At 39.5% G+C, this 20778-nt stretch overlaps 1 protein-coding gene and 1 pseudogene across 1 annotated transcript; both read right to left on the bottom strand.

Annotated features, from left to right (window-relative positions):
- Positions 1-12933, bottom strand: part of LOC100979696 (olfactory receptor 4A8-like) — a 238692-nt pseudogene extending 225759 nt beyond the window's left edge.
- A 5675-nt stretch (positions 12934-18608) lies between these two features.
- Positions 18609-19644, bottom strand: LOC100992635 (olfactory receptor 4C3). The gene has a single exon (XM_003815165.6). The coding sequence runs from the start codon at positions 19621-19623 to the stop codon at positions 18634-18636; it is 990 nt and encodes a 329-aa protein (XP_003815213.4). The 5' UTR covers positions 19624-19644; the 3' UTR covers positions 18609-18633.
- Between the last annotated feature and the right edge of the window lie 1134 nt (positions 19645-20778).

The raw sequence follows: 20778 nt of genomic DNA, 5'->3' as shown, positions 1-20778 counted from the left end.
ACCATGTTGGCCAGGCTGGTCTCAAACTCCTGAACTCAGGTGATCAGCTCACCTTGGCCTCCCAAAGTGCTGGGATTATAGGCATCAGCCACTACACCAGGGAAGAATTGAAAGTATTATTGGTTGGAGCAAAATAAATATAATTGATAAATGTAACTGATATAAATAAAGTTAAGGCAAAAAATATCTGTACATTAAAATCTGGTTTTAGATGCCAGCAAAGGAAAAGAAAGCACTGAAAACAAAACAGCTGAAAAGGAAATTACCAGAGATGTAGAAATAAGTTTGTATCATGAAACTGGATGACAGTGATCACAAATGTAGATCATAGAAAAGAATCCATACCAAGAATGTAATGAAATGCTAAAAGATTCAGATATAGTCAGACGTTTTGAAGTTAGGGATTAAGAGTCTTGGATCAAACAGACTTGATTTCTCATCTGGTCTCCAGCATTAATTAGCCTTATAAATGTAAGCAAATTGTTTCACCTCTCAACCTGTTCCTTCATCAGTAAAAGGGAAATAACATTACATGTCTTTTTTTTCAGTAATGATAATTAAATGATTTAAATTGAAACCATGAGTCAGCTGAAAAGTCATAAAAACTGCTCCAACACTGAATACCCTTCAGGGATGGCACCAGAGTCTAAGGTGTGCAGCAGACTGCAGTTCCAGACAAACGATAACAAGAACATCACTACTCTTCTTCAGTCCCCACAGGCACAGCAGGATTCAATGTCTGTCTCAGACCACTGCATTTCAAAATCTATCATGGCCAGGTGCAGTGGCTCACGCCTGGAATCCCAGCACTTTGGGAGGCCAAGGGGGGTGGATCACAAGGTCAGGAGATCGAGACCATCCTGGCTAACACGGTGAAACCCCTTCTCTACTAAAAATGCAAAAAAATTAGCCGGGCATGTGACGGGTGCCTGTAGTCCCAGCTACACGGGAGGCTGAGGCAGGAGAATGGCGTGAACTCGGGAGGCGGAGCTTGCAGTGAGCTGAGATCGCGCCACTGCACTCCAGCCTGGGCGACAGAGCGAGACTCCATCTCAAACAAAAAAAAAAAATCTATCATTAATGTCATCCGCTTACACATACAGACAGCACAATGGCAAGTTGTTTTCTCACCTGGGATGCTTACTGGAGCCACCAACCAGGTCCTTGGAAATTAAAGTCTATCCCATCACTTATTTTCTCTTCTGAGATGAAAATACTCTTCAGTGTCTCTGTAGTTAAAGTGAGGGGGCTGGTGGGGGCCACTGTGAGATGCCTGAGCAGAACTAAGTTTAAAAGCTCTGATTAATGACAGATCTCATCCTGTTCTGGTCCTCTGAAAGAAGGAGAAAGGAGAGTCAGTGCCAGGGACCAAAAGATCTGTCTGTACTGAGCTTGTGATTCCTGTGGGAGAGCTCAGAAACATGTTTTCAGGAGGACATTTCTAACCCATGGAGCTGCACATCACCAGATGCAGACATTTTCCGTGTTCTTGGGACCTTGTATCAGGTCACATCTTACATACAATGCCTTTTTAAAAATAAATGCATTGTCATAATTTCCTATGAGTGCCTATTTTGTAAATACATGCAAACAACACTATGTTTTTAAAAATAAAATTTATCCTTTAAAAATGTAGTTGTATACCATCTGACCCAGCAATCCCATTACTGGATATATAACCAAAGGATTATAAATCATCCTACTATAAAGACACATGCACATGTATGTTTATTGCAGCACTATTCCCAACAGCAAAGACTTGGAACCAACCCAAATGCCCATCAATGATAGACTGGATAAAGGTAATGTGGCACATATACACCATGGAATACTATGCAGCCATGAAAAAGGATGAGTTCATGTCCTTTGCAAGCACATGGATGAAGCTGGAAACCATCATTCTCAGCAAACTAACACAGGAACAGAAAATCAAACACCACATGTTCTCACTCATAAGTGGGAGTTGAACAATGAGAACATGTGGACACAGGGAGAGGAACATCACACACTGGGGTCTGTGTGGGGGTTGGGGGCTAGGGGAGGGATAGATGACGAGTTGATGAGTGCAGCAAACCACCATGGCACATGTATACCTATGTAACAAACCTGCACATTCTGTACATGTACCCTAGAACTTAAAGTATAATTTTTTTTAAAATGTAGTTTAATTCCCAAGAAAAATGGAATGAGAAATAGGATAATATAAAAATAAGAATAATGATGACAATTGTGATAATGATTATAACTAATTTCTATTAAGCACTTTCTGTGAATGAAGTCCTGACCTAAGCACTCACTTTGTATGTTTTATATGTATTGGAAGCAGTGAATTTCTTTTTTTAACATTTTATCTGACAGATAAAATTGCATATATTTATCATGTACAACATGTTTTGAAATATGTATACATTCTGTAATTGAGGTGGATCAGCAGGACTTGTTTTCTGAGCACCAGTCACAACCCCGCTGGTCAAAGCAGGATGCAGTAAAGAAACTGGCTGAAATCAGCTGAAACCAAGATGACAATGAAAGTGACTTCTAGTCATCCTCATTGCTCATTATACTCTAACTATAATGCATTGGCATGCTAAAAGAAACTCCCAACAGTTCCCTGACAGTTTGCAAATGCCATGGCAATGCCCAGAAGTTACCTTATACACCCTTTTAAAATAGGAGAAACCCTAGGTTCTGGAAACTCTCCACCTCTTTTCCAGAAAATTCGTGAATAACCACCCACTACTTACCATAGTTAAGGAGTAGCTATAAATATAGCTAGCCAGCAAGCAACCAGCACTACTCTGCCTATGGAAAAGCCTTGCTCTGTCTATGGAGCAGTCATTTTCTTGTACTTTGTAGCTCTAATAAATTTACTTTCAGTTTGCTCTGAATCCTTTCTGGCACAAAGCCAAGAAACTTCACAGGCTGAGCCACAGTTTTGGGGTTCATCTGCGTCATCTTTCCTGGTGACTACAAAGGGACAATAACATGAAGGGACTAACAAGCTGAAGGGAACTGAGGGAAACATTTACCTCAACCCCAAATTAAGACCAATGGGCACCATTTGGCTTTCATGGATGGGAGAGTGTCCCCTTTGTTCACCCTCCTATTCGGACAATTGTTTCTATTCAGGCCTTGTTTCTTTTATTTTGAGAGGTCCCCCACTGCACTGTGGATTTTTTTACATTCCCTCTAGGATTGTGGGTTAGAGTCCCACCCTAGGGGCAATCTTGGTCTTTGTCATACCACCATTTTCAGCGATCTCCTCGAGTACCTCTTTTTCCTCAACCAAAATGCTTTTGTCCCTTTTTGTGGAATTCAGACTATGAGAATCCTGTCACCCTATTTTTTTGGCGGGGGGGAGTGTTAAAAAAAACAAGAATTTTATTGGCACAAATTACTGGTTTCTATCCCATATTTTCTCAACTATCTTTATTTATCTATTTATTTATTTTTTCTTTAAGTTCTGGGATACATGTGCAGAACGTGCAGGTTTGTTACATAGATATACATGTGCCATGGTGGTTTGCTGCATGCATCAACCCACCATCTAGGTTTAAAGCCCCGCATGCATTAGGTATTTGTCCTAATGCTCTCCCTACCCTTTCCCCCCAACCCCCAACAGGCCCCAGTGTATGATGTTCCCCTCCCTGTGTCTATGTGTTCCCATTGTTCAACTCCCACTTATGAGTGAGAACATGTGGTGTTTGGTTGTCCATTCCTGTGTTAGTTTTCTGAGAATGATGGTTTCCAGCTTCATTCATGTCCCTGCAAAGGAGATGAACTCATTCTTTTTTGCTGCCACCCTATTTTCACCTCTCCTTCTATACTTTGCTTATTACAACACCTCTTTTCTTGTATTCCATTTGCCAGTGGACACAGTCATCACTCCACTGCCCACTCATATCTCATAATTCACTTTCATCACACCCTGCTAACTGTACTTACACCCTCTTTGCAGGAACTGGTGACAACTTCCCCACTGACCTTTCTTGAGAAAAAAAGGTGAGAATTTAAAAGGGAAAATAACTGGGCTCTCACTAGACTTAGAAAAACTTCTGTAGAGATCCTCATTAGACTTGGGGACAATGGTGAGCATTCTGAAGGACTCACCACTAGGGTGCCTTTTAGGCAAATGGAGCAAATTCAAGTCAGACAGCTTCAAGAGAAAGAAATTCATTTCCTACTGCAATATGATTTGGGTCCAAAACAAATTGGAAGACCAAGAAATTTGGCCTAAAAATGGTTCTTTACATTATAATACTATTTTACAGTTGGACTTATTCTGTGAAAAGGAAGGAAAATGGACAGAGTTCCCTTATGTACAGGTGTTTACGGCCCTTTACCAGAACCCTCACTTAAGGGAGAGCTGTAGGATGTGTCTAGCTCATGTTACTTCCAGGTACCAAGAATATGCACTTCCTAGATGATACCCTCCTAGCTGTTCTCCCTAGGAGGCCTCCGTGGCCCCTGGAGCCTCCTCAGTTCCCGGTTTCTGAGGGGAGTCCCACTAGTTCTCCAGTGCAGGATTTCACCCTAAGGTCATCAGACATCCCTCCCCTTTAGCCAATTAGGCCCAACCTATACTCCCTGCTGCTTGAGGAAATAAGCCCAACCAGTACCACCAGGAGTGAGGCCCCATATCAGCCCCTAAAACTGAACCTGTGTCCATTGCAAGAGGTAGCTGACAGAAATAGGGGAACAATCAGAGTACATGTGCCTCTTTCTGTGTCTGATTTGACTTTATGCAAGGAGAAATTTGGCCCATTTTTGGAGGATCCAGGGAAGTTTATAGAGGAATTTGTTAAGTTGACCATATACTTTGACTTATCTTGACAAGACAAGCAAATATTATTGTCCACCTGCTGTACCATAAGACAGAAACAAAGGATTCTGGATACTGCCCACAAATATGCAGATGGAGTAGCTGCTTGAAACAAAAGCCATGCCATTTATCATGTGGAGGGAGATGCAGTTCCAGACTTGGACCTCAGTGGGATTGCCAGAGGGGTTCCCAAGATTTCAAATGCAGAAATCACATGGTAACTTATTTAATAGAAGGTATGGAAAAGTGTATAGTTAAGCCAGTTATGGCAAGGTTACAGGAGTAACTCAGGGGAAGGAAGAACATCCTGCTCTGTTTCAGGACAGACAGTATGGCTGAGGCACTCAGGAAATATACTAATGCAGACCCAGACTCCTGGGAAGGGCAGCCTCTCCTAGGTATGCATTTTATTACTTGATCTGCCCTTGACTTAGTAGGAAACTACAAAAGGCAGAAATGGGACCTCAAACACCCAAGAGCCAACTCCAACACGGCCTTTGGAGTTTACAACAATAGGGACAGGGCAGAGAAGGTGAAGAAAATCCAAAGAAATAGCCAAAAAGCACAATTGTTAGTGGCTGTCTTAAACTCTGTGCCACCTCAGGGTTACCCATTCTGAGAAAGTGTCATGAAATCAGCCTCTGGGATGCCCAGGTGAGAGTCTCTGACTTGCTGTCCCCTGGGCCAGTGTGTTTTCTGTAAGCAAGAGGGCCATTGGGAAAGGGACTTCCTCAGGCTCTGGAGAAAGCCTGGGCCACCCACACTCATAATGGCAGAGAGAACAGAGGATCGAAGGGGCCTGAAGTCCTCCATGGTTCCCACTGGACATCTTGCCATCTCCACAGGGGAGCCTTGGCTAACCCTTGATGTGGTAGGTAAGAAGACTGAGTTCTTATTGGGTAAGAGTGCTGACCCATTTCTCAGGGCCAGTGTCTTCCTGCTCTTATACCATAGCAGAGATTGATATCCAAGAATTAGGAGATTCACCCACTGCCTTGGTTGCAATGTGTGGGACCATAAGTTTTAAACCTGAGTGCCCTATGTCTTTACTGGGAAGAGACTTACATTCCTAATTACAATCCACAGTTCAATTTGAGGAGCCTTATGATAAGGCAATAGGCCAGGAAGGGCTCTAAGTGCATACCTTAGTACGGAGAGATAAATAAAAGACCTCCCTTCCACTGCATATTACTTCTCAAGTAGACCCCTCTGGGAAATAGAAGTTGCTGGTAGAGCTGTTAATGTACCCCCAGTCCAGGTTACCTTGAAGCCCAATGTTGGTTACCCATGGAGGAAACAATATCCATGAGACCTGAAGCACAATCAGGCATACAACCCCTGATAAAAAAGTTTCTAAAGTATGGACTACTACAACCCTGGAAGTCCCCATGTAATAGCCCCATCCTGTCTGTAAAGAAAGAAAATGGGGAATACAGATTTAAGACCTGAGGACAGTTAATGAGATAGTAGTCCCTGCCTACCCAATAGTTCCTAACCCTTACACAATATTGACCCAAGTCCCTGAAGATGCTAATTGGTTCACAGTATTAGATTTAAATGATGCTTTATTTACATACCTTTACACCCAGACCTCTCAGTATATTTCTGCTTTTGAATGGACTGATCCAGACCCTCATGCTATATCTCAGTTTACCTGGACTGTCTTTCCTCCAAGGTCATAGGGACAGTCCTCATCTCTTTGGGAATGCATTGACAAAATAATTAAGGGAATTATAGTTAAAGAATGGATCCATTTTACAATATGTAGATGACCTATTAATTTCCAGCCCTACTACAGAATACTCTAATAAAAATACAATTCAGGTCCTTAATTCTGGGAGAAAACAAGGGTATCGTGTATCCTCCCCAAGCACAAGGCCCAGATTTCTGTTCAAAATATTAAATAGTTGGGATACATGTTCCCTCCTGGGACAAGGACCCTAGCCCAGAAAGAAAAGAGACCATCCTGGCACTCCAGCCCCTTCAGACTAAGAAATAGTCAAGAACCTTTGTGGGAATGACTGAATTGTGCTGGATTTGGATTCCTGAGTTGGGGCTCATAGCAAAACCACTCTATGAAGGTCTAAAAGGGAATGATCATGAGCCTTTGAACTGGGATGGAACCTGCCAACAGGCATTTCTAACCATAAAGGAAAAGATGGGAACAGCCCCTGCTTTGGGACTTTTCACCCTCTATATGGCTGAAAAACAAGGGACAATTTTGGGTGTTCTAACTCCAAGGCTCAGGAATAATCCTAGACAAATGGCTTCTCTAAACAGCTGGAACAGATGGTGGCTGGACGGCCAGGATTCTTGCAAGCTATGGCCACCATCACTCTATTGATAGAAACAGCCAGTAAGTTTACCTTGGTGCACCATTTAGATGTTATGACCTCCCCATCAAGTACAGGAGGTTCTAGAGGCAAAAGGACATCAATGGCTAATAGGAAGCCAGTTACTTAAATATCAGGCCCTTCTGCTTGACACCCCCAGATGTTACCCTTAAGGTATATTAAGTTTTAAACCCTGCTACCCTGTTCCCAGACTCCACATCCCAAGAAACAGATCCCCAATTCATCCACTCCTATATGAAAACCATGGAGCAGACCTACTCTAGCAGGTCTGACCTTAAAGATGAGCCCCTGATAGCTTTGATGTCTTGTGGTCTACAGACAGGAGTAGCTTTATTCATAAAGGAGTAGTAAAGAAGGCAGGTAATGCCATGGTTAGCCAACAAGAAGTTATTAAGGCCAAAGCTTTACCGCCCCAGACTTCTGCTCAAAAAGTGGAATTAATTGCTCTAATAAGGACCCTCCAACTGGGAAAAGAATCAATATATTTACTCATTCTAAATATGGGTTCCTGATGCTCCATGCTCATGCTGCCTTGTAGAAAGAAAGAGGACTACTAACATCTAAGGGGTCCCCCATAAAACATCACTGAGATCTTGGAACTTTTAGATACTGTCCAACTCCCAAAAGAAATAGCAGTTATTCATTGCAGGGGACACAAAAAGGGAGACATGTCTATTATCAGAGGAAATGCTCTGGCAGACAGAGCAGCCAAGGTCACTGCTACAAGAAGATCAGTACCACTGGCCACTGCACTAATGCCTGATACTCCACCCATGTCAGCAGAATCATACTATACACCTGAGGAAATCAAATGAACAGAACAGAAAGGCTTACAAAAGAGTCCCTCATGGTAGTTGCTAGAAAGCAATAAACTTTCTCCCCAAGGCTAAGCAATGGAAAATAATTAAGCATTTCCATAACTCCTCACATTTGGGATGGAATTCTCTCTTCAAATTGGTTTCCCAAATATTCTTGGAGAAGGGACTATTCCAGACTGAAAAAGGGGTCACCAGGACCTGTGAACTCTGTGCCCATAATAACCCAGGAAGCCACCTACTCAAACCTTTATAACATCAAGGAACATACCCTGGGGAAGACTGGCAAATAGATTTCACCCAGACTGCCTTACAGAGGACAACAATATTTGCTAGTACTTACAGCCATTTTCACCAGGTGGATAGAAACTTTTCCCACAAGGACAGAAAAAGTATTGGAAGGGTCCAAATTCTTACTTAAAGAATTTCATCCCGAGGTTTGGATTACCAAAAAGCTTGCCAAGTGGTAATGGACCCTCCTTCATAGGTAAGGTGACCCCTCAGGTTTCCTCAGCCTTGGGCATTACCTGTCATCTTCATTCCTCCTGGAGGCTTCAATCCTCTGGTAAGGTAGAAAGAGCCAACCATGTTTTTAAAAGGACATTAGTAAAACTCTGTTGGGAAACCTGGGAGGCCTGAGTTTTTCTCCAATCCATAGCCCTCTTGTGCATAAGGAGGGCTCCAAGAGGAACCCTAAAACTTAGTCCATTTGAAATAACCTATGGGAAGCCCTTTTTAACTTCAGATTTCCTGTTTGATGAGGAGACAACTAGAACGCTCATTCATATTATCAACTTAGGCCAGTTTCGAAAGGCCTTTCAAGAATATGGAAATAAAGCATTTCCCTTTCCCACAAAGGAAAAGAATATGTCCCCTCTTTAATCCGGAGACTTAGTCTTACTAAAAACCTGGAAAGAAGGGAGGCTTCCCCAAGGATCTATTACAACCAAAACAAAAAGCCCCCTATCAGGTGTTGTTAAATACCCGTGCTGCTGTGAAACTTCAGGGAGTCACTAGCTGGGTACACCTGTATAGCATTAAACTTATTTTCTCATGAGTGCCTGCAGGTGCAAGAGAAGAACACCACCTACACTTGTGCACCCCAAGAAGATTTAAAGCTGTTGTTTAACAAACACACAGATAAGTAGCATGACAAGGAAAAGTATGTGCGGTAATAAACCACACCTGTTGTTCTTATGTTAACAATTCAGAGTTAGTTGAACTGCAAGCTCAAGGACTTCCACCCTTCTGCAACTCTTAAAAATTAAGGAGGAGTATATAATCTCTGAGGGGAAAATGAGGTAGATCAGCAGGACTTGTGTTCCAAGCACGAGTCACAACCCCAGCCATGACACAACTGGTCAAAGCCCCAATTTTGGGGTTTGCCTGCATCAGAATGGTTAAATCAAGCTAATTAACATATGCATTACCTCACATAGTTATCCTTTTTGTGGTGAAAACACTTAAAATCTACCCTCTTAGCATTTTTTAAGATATCGTTATTTACTACAGTCACCATGCTGTACAACAGATCTCTTGCACTTATTCCTCCGATCTAACTGAAATTTTATGTCCTTTGACCTACACCATGAAGGCAGCAATTTGTGACCTTAAGTTATTTCTGTGCTTACCTTTTTAAGCCTCAAAGCATAGAATTTACCTGTCTAAAATATTTCATTATTTGAATATAATTGTGACCCTACTCACAGGAAACTGTCAGTACCAACAAAATAATGATATTGTATTTATAATTATGATGGCTATTTTTAATTTATTTGAGTGTTTACTATGTGCAAAGTACTTTATATTCTTTCTGTTATTTGTTAATAATTCTCAATGCCACTCAATAAACATGATAACCTTGATATTCCCATTTCATAAATTAGGAAACCAAGAGACAGAAAGATTAATTATGGTGTTCAAGGTAAGTAGCTAAAACTTGGCTTAGATAGAATTTGGGTCCAAGCCTGTCCAACCCAAACCCCTCATGCTTTGCCAAATTCTATTCTGCTTCCACTTAATATAAATAAACAAGTTAGTTGTCTTAAATGTCTTATATTTACATTGAAATTGTCTTCTTGAAACTCTTTGGCCTTCATTTTTTTAAATAAATTTTATTGTGTATATCACTTTTTGAACTAATTTGCAGATGAACTAGTTTTCAAAGACAGATCAGGCTGAAAATTTTGTGTCTGCAAAGAACCAGCTAGTGACTTGTCGGTAATTTATAATTCCATAAATGTTTTGATTCACACATATCAGGAAACTTCTTTGAAATTAACTGTCTTTTTCTCCACCTGCACCACTTTGTACATGAAGGAACAGCCCATAACTTATACAGTGCTACTTTCCTCTGATAAATAACACAAGAAAAAATAGCAAATATTTTTATATGAGTATGCATTCATTTTGCTGTTGTTCATTAAAAACAAAATTCCACTTGAGGGAAAGGGGTTCAAGAGAAGTGAAAAAAATGATTTTTTAAAGTTGTTTGCCAGTGGCCGCATAACGATCAGTTGCAGAATAAAAATCTCAAACACAGGTCTCCTCTTTTTACTCGACCAGTATATTTTCCACAGTACTTAAAATTCAGAGGATTACATTACTTCTAACCTTTATTCTTCTGTTACCCTGTTCTCACCAGCAAGGAAGGAAACTAACATTTATCAGGCTCCTATCACCTGCCCAACACTTGTCTTCATACACACTTTCCTCTTACAAAGGCATGACCTAAGGAATAAAATGTCCATTTATAGTTGAGGAAACTAAGTATCAGATAAGTTTATTTGCCTAAGATGATTTGTAAGCTGAACAAATAAATAATTTAGCCCTAGAGTGTAGTTTCCACCTTTCAGGTTGGCAGAGGCTTAACCAAGGGTATAGAGTAAGCTGAAGTTATGACAAAAAAGCAATAATTGAGAACTGAAGCGGTCTTGGAGGTAATGTGATGGGAGGCAGTCATGGGGATCAGTGAAAAGACTGGCCTTGAATAGGAGGATAAGTCAGAATAATTGTCGGCATAAGTAAGGGCACAGGGAATTCATGGGATCAGGGGAGGGGCACCAACACAATATCTTTATTTTGACTTCATCTAAAGAAAAATCTAAATTGTCTGATTTTTAGGTTTAAAAAATACATAAAAATACAAAGAAGAGAAAAAACAAGTGCCGTTTTCTTATAATCAATAAGCTACTATTTTAACCATGGAATACTATGCAGCCATAAAAAAGGATGAGTTCATGTCCTTTGTAGGGACATGGATGAAGCTGGAAACCATCATTCTCAGCAAACTAACACAGGGACAAAAAACCAAACACTGCATGTTCTCACTTATAGGTGGGAATTGAACAATGAAAACACATGGACACAGGAAGGGGAACATCACATACCGGGGCCTGTTGTGGGGTGGGGAGGGGGGAGAGATAGCATTAGGAGACATACCTAATGTTAAATGACGAGTTACTGGGTGCAGCACACCAACATGGCACATGTATACATATGTAACTAACCTGCATGTTGTGCACATGTACCCTAAAACTTAAAGTATACTTAAAACAAAGTCTAACATATCTGTTTTATGAGGTTTCTTTCCATTTTTAATTACACAAAGTCATGTGCTGATATATTGTGCTGATTAAATTAGGATATAAAAAGTAGAAGTAAAAGACTCCTCTGCTCTTCTACTTCTCATGACATAAAAATACTATTCTCTGCCTTCACACACACAAATACATACACATGCACACACAGAGAAAATATTTTTGATGTTTAGTGGTTTATTTTCTATTAATGTTATCATACTAAATGCATCATTTTTAACTTACTTTGCACTCAACGTTGTTTTTCAGATTGATCTGTATTAACAAGTAAAAATACAATTGATTTCTTTTAACTGCTGTACAGTAATCCATCATACACCATGGTTGCCTAAGCAATCCCCTAGTTGATTACTTCTATGTTTTATTACAAACAATTCTGTGGTGAAAATCCTTGTACATGTTTCCATGTACACATTCATGAAATTCTTAGGTATTAAGAATATCTAACTTTGTTGTTCTCTAAATAGATACCTACGAATGAATCAAATGGTTAGTACTTATTTTATCAAATACCATCAAAGAGCTTTCCATGCTGACTGTGCCACCATCAGCATATGACAGAGCTGCCACTTCCCATCTCTGGCCACACTTGATATTGTCAAGTGCTTTAGTCTTTGCCAATATGTGAAATATGTGAAAATTGATTCTTATTGTTACTATAATTGGCATTTCCCTGATTACCACCAAGTTGGGCATCTTTAAAATATTTGTATAAACAGTAAATTTTTTGTTTATACACTTACCTATTTATATATTGGTTGTTTAACTTTTTCTTCTTATACTCTAGCAGTGCTTTTTATATTCTGATTCTTTGGCTATTATACATGTTGCAAATACCTTCTGCCAGGCAGTGACTGGTCTTCTGACTCTGTTTATGGTGTCTTCTTATAATTCAAAAGCAATTTATTTATTACATGGCCGCATATATTGATCCGAATTTTATCTCTCATTTCAGAAAGGCTTCTCTGGTCTAGATCATGAATATATTCTCAAATAATATCTTCTATTAATTTTTAAAAAGAAATACTTGAGTTTAGGATTTTTTTTCATCTGGAATTTATTTTCATAGTCATGTAAAGTAGGAACATAATTTTATGTTAAAATCTTCAAGTGGCTTCACATTTTCTTACAGGACTGAGGCCAAATACACTGTGTCCTGAAAGCACATGCTGATTCTGTAACTGTAATTCCCTTTTCATTCCTCACATTTTTAGTTGATTCATCTGACTCCTTTTACTCATACTTCAACATCCAGCGAAATATAGCCTCTTGCATGTAATACTCCTTGATCCACTCAGTGTTGAAAACCCTTCACTCATCTCCTGACTATACCTGGCTCATACACTATTGTTGCATTCATCACATTGTGAAGTCATTCATTTGCATGCCAAGATTCTACTCTTGATTCTGAAATACCCCTTAATTGATGATCACCCTACTGTGTCTTCTCATGCCTCTAATTTATGAATGAGCTTATTCCTCTAGAATGAGAATGTTCTTTTCTACTTTTGTTCCTGACTAACTCTGACTCTACTCTACTAGGTTTGTTTTTCTTTTTCCCTAAAGGTGCACTCTTAGATGTGTAAAAATATTTGCCTAAAAGAATATTTGTTGCAGTACTCTTTATAATAGCAAAAACTAGAACCAATCTAAATTCATTAATAGGGGTTCAGTTAAATAAATTTAGTAAAGCTATATAATAAATACTAAACAGTCATCCATATTGAGTCACAGAAAAAATTTACATTATGCAGATATGTATCGGGCATTAATTGAAATATGAAAATCAGATTAAACAAATCAGTATGGAAATAAAATATTATCCCATATATTACATATCACATATTTATGTCATACACCTATCATATGATATACTGTATATAAAGAGAGGGAGAGGGAAATAGAGAAGAAAAGGGAGGAAGAGGAGAAAGAAGGGGAGGAAAAGGAGAAGAAAAGATGATGAGGACTGGAAGAATATCTACCAAAATGTTGATAGTGATTATCTCTAGGTAATGGGCTAATAGGTGGATTTATACAAGTGTGTTGGAGGAGGTATATTGACCATCTTTATTTTCTTATTTTCTAAATTTGCTAAAACAAATATGGATTATGAAGGACAGACATTTTACATGGTCTCTAAAATGAAGATACAACTATCTTTGCAAACAAGATTAGTAATAATTTTAATTACTAGAAAACTACTCAGAATATATACCCATGTATTTAATCTAGCAAGTTGAAATTTTTCTAAAGTAAGCAATATTTATAAGTTAATGGGAATGTTGTTCATCATAATTTGGACAATAAAAATAGGGGTACACTAGTATTAGTCTTTCTATTAGATATTTTAACTGTACTGAAAATCAGGGTACTTTAAATTACAACTAAAATAAGTGTGCTTTTCACATATGTTTATTGTGGCACTATTCACAATAGCAAAGACTTGGAACCAGCCCAAATGTCCAACAATGATAGACTGGATTAAGAAAATGTGGCACATATACACCATGGAGTACTATGCAGCCATAAAAAATGATGAGTTCATGTCCTTTGTAGGGACATGGATGAAATTGGAAATCATCATTCTCAGTAAACTATCGCAATGACAAAAAACCAAACACCACATGTTCTCACTCATAGATGGGAATTGAACAACGAGAACACATGGACACAGGAAGGGGAACATCACACTCTTGGGACTGTTGTGGGGTGGGGGGAGGGGGGAGGGATAGCATTAAGAGATATACCTAATGCTAAGTGACGAGGTAATGGGTGCAGCACACCAGCATGGCACATGTATACATATGTAACTAACCCGCACATTGTGCACATGTACCCTAAAACTTAAAGTATAATAATAATAAAATAAAAAATAAATAAAATAAAATAAAATAAGTGTGCTTTTCTAAAAAGTCTTTTGAGATGAAATCGTAGCAAGCTGGCCAAAAGACAGGCTATTTTTTAGCGATCCTCATCATGATTTCATATTTCTTAATTAATTAAATAATACTTTTATCATCTAACAGCAGAAATGAATGGGTACAGAATTCAAGGTCTCAATTATAGCTACCTATTATTAATTAGCTTCCCAAAATGTGACAAAGTGAAAGAAGGCAATATTTCTTTTGCCAAAAATTCTGCAATTGTCATTTTTATTAGACAGAGTTATGGGGATAAAACAAGAAATATTTCCTGATAATCTCCCAAATGTGGTGGACACTAATTTCTTGGAGACTAATTTTGCACTTTTTGTGACTTTTTTAACTTTTATTTTAGATTCAGGGGTACATGTGCAGGTTTGTTAAATAGGTATCATGGGGGTTTGGTGTACAGATTATTTCGTCACCCAGGTAATAAGCATGGCATAGTTTTTCAATCCTCACCCTCCTTCCACCCTCTACCCTCTAGTAGGCCTTGGTGTTTGTTGTTCCCTCTTTTGTGGCCATGTGAATTCAGTGTTTAGCTCCAATTTATAAGTGAGAACGTGTGGTTTTGATTTTCTGTTCCTGCGCTAGTTCACTTAGGATGATGGCCTCTTAGAGATTAATTTTGAATATTTCTTCCTATAACAGAGAAATTTCTTTTCATATGAATTTCTAGGTTGTTTTTTCCTAGTGTAAAAAGTGAATATGTTGTAACATGAGGAATTACAGACTGTTTGTCCAACAGAGGGTAAGTTTAATATAAATTATGGGAGCCTACAATCTTAAAAGGTGAAGCTTTGGAAGGGATATTGTGAGAGTTTGTAAAACCAGGGAAAAGATGGAATGAAGGTGGACCTACGTTTTAGATTCCAGAGTTTGAAATAAGAAGACTAAGGTAAAATAAAAAGAAACGCCATGTTGTATTACTCAGCAACAAAAAAAAAATTACTCTAAAGGCAGCATGTATTTCAAGCCTAAAAGAGAAAAACAAAAGAAAGCGATTTCTTTATAGAAGGTTAGGAAAGGGTTGAGGTATGTTGCGGGAAGTCAGGGACCCTGAATGGAGGGACCAGCTGAAGCCACAGCAGAAGAACATGAATTGTGAAGATTTCATGGACATTTATTAGTTCCCAAAATTAATACTTTTATAATTTCTTATGCCTGTCTTTACTGCCGTCTCTGAACATAAATGGTGAAGATTTCATGGACATTTATCACTTCCCCAATCAACACTCTTATAATTTCCTATGCCTGTCTTTACTTTAATCTCTTAATCCCATCATCTTCATAAGGTGAGGATGTATGTCGCCTTAGGACCCTGTGATGATTGTGTTAACTGTATAAATTGTTTGTGAAACATGTGTTTGAACAATATAAAATCTGATTGTACAACATGGGTGTTTGAACAATATGAAATCAGGGCACCCTGAAAAAGAACAGAATAACAGCGATTTCCAGGGAACAAGGAAAGATAACCATAAGGTCTGACTGCCTGTGGGGTCAGGCAGAATAAAGCCATGTTTTTCTTATTGCAGGGAGCCTATAAATGGATGTGTGAGTAGGAGAAATATCACTGAATTCTTTTCCCAGCAAGGAATATTAATAATTGATAACCCTGGGGAAGGCCAGGTGTAGGCCTATAGATGACCACTCTGGGAGTGTCTGTCTTATGCGGTTAAGATAAGAGATGAAATATGCCCCGGTCTCCTGCAGTGCCCTCAGGCTTACTAGGATTAGGAAATTCCAGCCTGGTGAATTCTAGTCAGACCAGTTGTCTGCTCTCAAACCCTGTTTCCTGTTAAGATGTTTATCAAGACAATGTGGGCCCAGTGGGACATGGACCCTCATCAGTAATTCTAATTTCACCCTTGCCTTATGATCTTGCTCTGCCCTTTTGCCTTGTGATCTTTTATTGCCCTTTGAAGCATGTGATCTCTGTGACCCACTCCCTATTCATACACCCCTCCCCTTTTGAAATCCCGAATAAAAACTTGCTGGTTTTGTGGCTTGGGGTCGCCATCACGGTCCTACCAATATGTGATGGCACCCCCAGAGGCCCAGCTGTAACATTTCTCTCTTTGTACTCTTTCTTTCTCAGACTAGCCAACACTTAGGGAAAATAGAAAAGAACCTATGTTGAAATATTGGGGGCTGGTTCCCCCAACAGAGGTAGACATGATAATATCAAATAAGCATATTGGGAGTTCACCACATGCCAGAAACTGCTTTAAGAACTTTAGAGAGATTAATCTAATTGTCACAATAACACTTTGAGACATGTATTCTCATTACCTTTTATTTCCCCAGTTTTATTGAGGTATATAGGTGACACCTTAAAAAAGAAAGAAGTTCTGTCATTTGCAGCAAGGTATACGGACCTGGAAGACATTATGCTAAGTGAAATAAGTCAGACACAGATAGACAAATACTGCATGACCTCACTTATACTTGTAATCTAAAATATCTTTACTTTTATTTTAAAGACAGGCATCAGAGGTTTCTAGAAATCTCATCATTTTACTCAAGATCATGCCACTAGCAAGCATAGAAAATAAGCTTCAATACTATGCAACCATAAAAAGGAATGAGATCATGTCCTTTGCAGGAACATAGATGGAGCTGGAAGCCATTATCTTCAGCAAACTAAGGCAGGAACAGAAAACCAAACACTGCATGTTCTCACTTATGGGTGGGAGCTGAACAATGAGAACACGTGGACACAGGGAGGGGAACAACACTCCCTGGAGCCTGTCAGGGGAGGGTGGGGAGGGAGAGCATTAGCGAAAAGAGTTAATGTATGCTGGGCTTAATATCTAGGTGATGAGTTGATAGGTGCAGCAAATCACCATGGCACACATTTACCTATGTAACAAACCTGCATATCCTGCACATGTACCCTGAAACTTTTTAAAAAATTAAAGAAAGGGCTGGGCACGGTGGCTCATGCCTGTAATCCCAGCACTTTGGGAGGCCAAGGTGAGCAGATCACAAGGTCAGGAGATCGAGACCATCCTGTGAATGGTGAAACCCCATCTCTACTAAAAAATACAAAAAGTTGGCTGGGCACGGTGGTGGGTGCCTGTAGTCCCAGCTACTCGGGAGGCTGAGGCAGGAGAATGGCATGAGCCCAGGAGGCAGAGCTTGCAGTGAGCTGAGATCACACCACTGCACTCCAGCATGGGCGACAGAGCGAGACTCTGTCTCAAAAAAAAAAAAAGAAAGAAAATAAGATTCAAACTCAGATTGCTCTATCTCCAGAGCCAAACTCCTAACCTCTCTGCTATAGTGTAGCAGCGGTATTGCTGATGTCACACAATGTGACGAGAAGAAATAGAAGCCAGGCCTGGATGCAGAAGAGCCTGCTATATATGGCTAAGTGTTAAGTAACATTTTGCCTCGTGTTTCTACAACTCAATTAATTATCACACAGACTCAAATGATGTCAACATGGATTGCTACTTAAAGATCTGGATGATGGATCAAAAATAACTCATTTTAAGCTTTGGTTTAGTCACTTCAAAAATTGATAATCTTGATTAATTGACCAACTACATCAGTAAACAGAGCTTCCTCATTTCTAAAATAGGAATAATAATCATTCGCACCATGTATATTTCATATAGTTGTTTTATAATCAAATTATGCAATTCAAGTGAAAATACTAAATAAACATTAAAAGTCAGTGAAGGCTGGGCATGGTGGCTCATGCCTGTAATCCCAGCACTTTGGAAGGCCTCAGTGGGCAGATCACTTGAGGCCAGGAGTTCTAGACCAGCCTGGCCAACATGGAAAAACTCCATCTCTACTAAAAATACAAAAATTAGCTGGGCATGGTGATGGGTGCCTGTAATCTCAGCTACATAGGAGGCTGTAGCACAAGAATCACTTGAACCTGGGAGGCGAAGGTTGCAGTGAGCTGAGATCGTGCCACTGCACTCCAGCCTGGGTGTTGAAGTGAGACTCCATCTCAAAAAAAAAAAGTCAGTGAAGATGAAATTATGCTTAAGATGGAATACAATTACACATGATACAAAAAAAGTAAGGCTTGGTTTGTTTCACTTACAAAAATAAAGTCATTTTTATTTCCTGCTTTACCACTCATTTTCCACCTGCAATTTCTTACCATGTAAAGAGCTTTCTCATGGCATTTTTTACCTCTTCATTTCTCAGGGTATAAATGAGGGGATTCAACATAGGTGTCAGAATACCATAAAATAATGCCATATTTTTGTCTATAGGTAAAGTAGAAAATGGATGCACATAAGTAAATATACAGGGCACAAAGAACAAGGCAACAACAATGAAGTGGGCTCCACAGGTGGAGAGGGCTTTGCATCTCCCATCTGCACTGTGGGACCTCAAGGAGTACAGGATGACAATGTAGGAGGCAGCCAGCATGAGGAAGTTCAACAGGCAGATTAAACCACTGTTGGCAACCACCAGCAGACCAATGACATACGTGTTGGTGCAGGCAACTTCCAGCAAAGGGTACAAGTCACAGGCAAAGTGATTGATCACATTGGGCCCACAGAAGGGCAACCAAAGGACCAGGAGGAGCTGAACCAATGAATGCAGGAAGCCCCCAAGCCAAGCCACCCCTACAAGCATGGCACAGAGATGCCTGGTCATGATGGTAGTATTGTGCAGGGGCTTACAGATGGCCACATAGCGGTCATAAGCCATCACTGTGAGCAGAATGATCTCAACACCTCCCAAAAAATGAGCTCCAAAGAGCTGAGCCATGCAGCACTCATAAGAGATGGTTCTCCCCTCATACAATGAGTCAGCAATGAGTTTAGGAGCCATAGAAGAAGAATAAAAGGTGTCAATAAAGGATAGGTTGGCCAGGAAAAAATACACAGGGGAAGCCAGCGTGGGGCTGGAGGTGATAGTGACCACAATGAGCATGTTGCCACAAACCGTGACCACATAGATCAGCAAAAAGACCGCAAAGAGAACTCTCTGTACCTCTGAGTTCTGTGAGAGCCCCAGCATGAAAAATTCTGTGATATTGTGTTGTATGTCCATAGATTCCAAGGTCACTGAGAATGCAGGTGCAGTATTGCCTATAAAGACAAGGAGAAACATAAGTAATAGAACTAATTGCATGGGGGAAAAACATTGCAAGTTTTCCTTTAATATACCCTTTGTCCCTCTTAACCCTCTTCTGTTCCAAAATTCTTATACAAATTTAATCTTCTGACCACAAAATGTCTGTTAACTTTAGCATCACTGGGCACCACATATCTCAGTTATTAGATGAAAATCATAACTTAATTATCTAAATTTGCATTTTTGTGGCTGCTGGGATTGAACATTTATCAGACATTTATTTTCCATTTCAAACTGGAGTAAATCTCTGATCACTTTCAACATAGATTAGATCACACTTGAGAAAACCATGTAGAGTTAAAACCTCCTGAAATCTCCTGAAATCTCTGCATGTATGGTCCATACTTTGAATTAAACTTTCTTCTTGGAGTTTGCAATGAGGTTGGTTACACTTTTTGTTGGTTTTTCCAATGCTAATACAAATTGATATAAAACAAACTAAAGCAGGATTGGAAGAAACTGACTTGGTTGTGGCTAGAAACTTACCAAATTCTCTACTTCTCTACGTTCTCATTTGCTGCATCTGCATACTGTGAATAGCATCATGCCTAGGAAGACAACTTAGCTTTCTCCTCCCCCTTGTTTTGTACATTTTTACATACTTCTGAGTTTTGCTTTCTCTGACCTTGGTGTAATCCTTCTAGTTAAGGACTACTAGTCCCCCTGCAATCTACGGGGAGGACTCAAAGTAAAAAACAAAATTTTAAAAAAGGGGAGTATCAGTGAAAGGTACTAGTAGATGATTATCTGCCTATAGCTACATAAGGGAAGCTACAAGGGTGGAGGGAACAGATGCCCTGTCTTAACCAGCTATCAATTATAACCTTATATGGCAGAATATTCCTACTCACCCTTTATTCCCCTAATGATACTAAGGAAATGCCTGTGAAATAGACCTAATAGTCCAGTAGATAGTTGTGGGGTTTTTTGGAGGGACTTAAAAATTGCTCTTCTGGTCTTAAAATTTACATTTCTCTTATCTGAATTCCCTCCTCAAAACATTCACCCTCAGACATCCCAAAAACTATCAAAAAACTAAAACTCACCAAATCACTGTATTCAGGCAATAAGATATCAGACTCCATATTCATCATAATTGCTTCCTTAGCCCTCCCTGTTTTCCTAACCGACCACCTACTTCTTATTGTCCAA

Source organism: Pan paniscus, chromosome 9 (assembly GCF_029289425.2).
Source record: "Pan paniscus chromosome 9, NHGRI_mPanPan1-v2.0_pri, whole genome shotgun sequence".
Taxonomy (NCBI): domain Eukaryota; kingdom Metazoa; phylum Chordata; class Mammalia; order Primates; family Hominidae; genus Pan; species Pan paniscus.
The sequence above is the reverse complement of the archived record's forward strand: the minus strand, read 5'-3'. Positions and strand labels throughout refer to the sequence as shown.

Excerpts from the sequence above, each read along its gene's own strand:
- LOC100992635 (XM_003815165.6), bottom strand. The coding sequence starts at position 19,623 with ATGCAATTAGTTCTATTACTTATGTTTCTCCTTGTCTTTATAGGCAAT.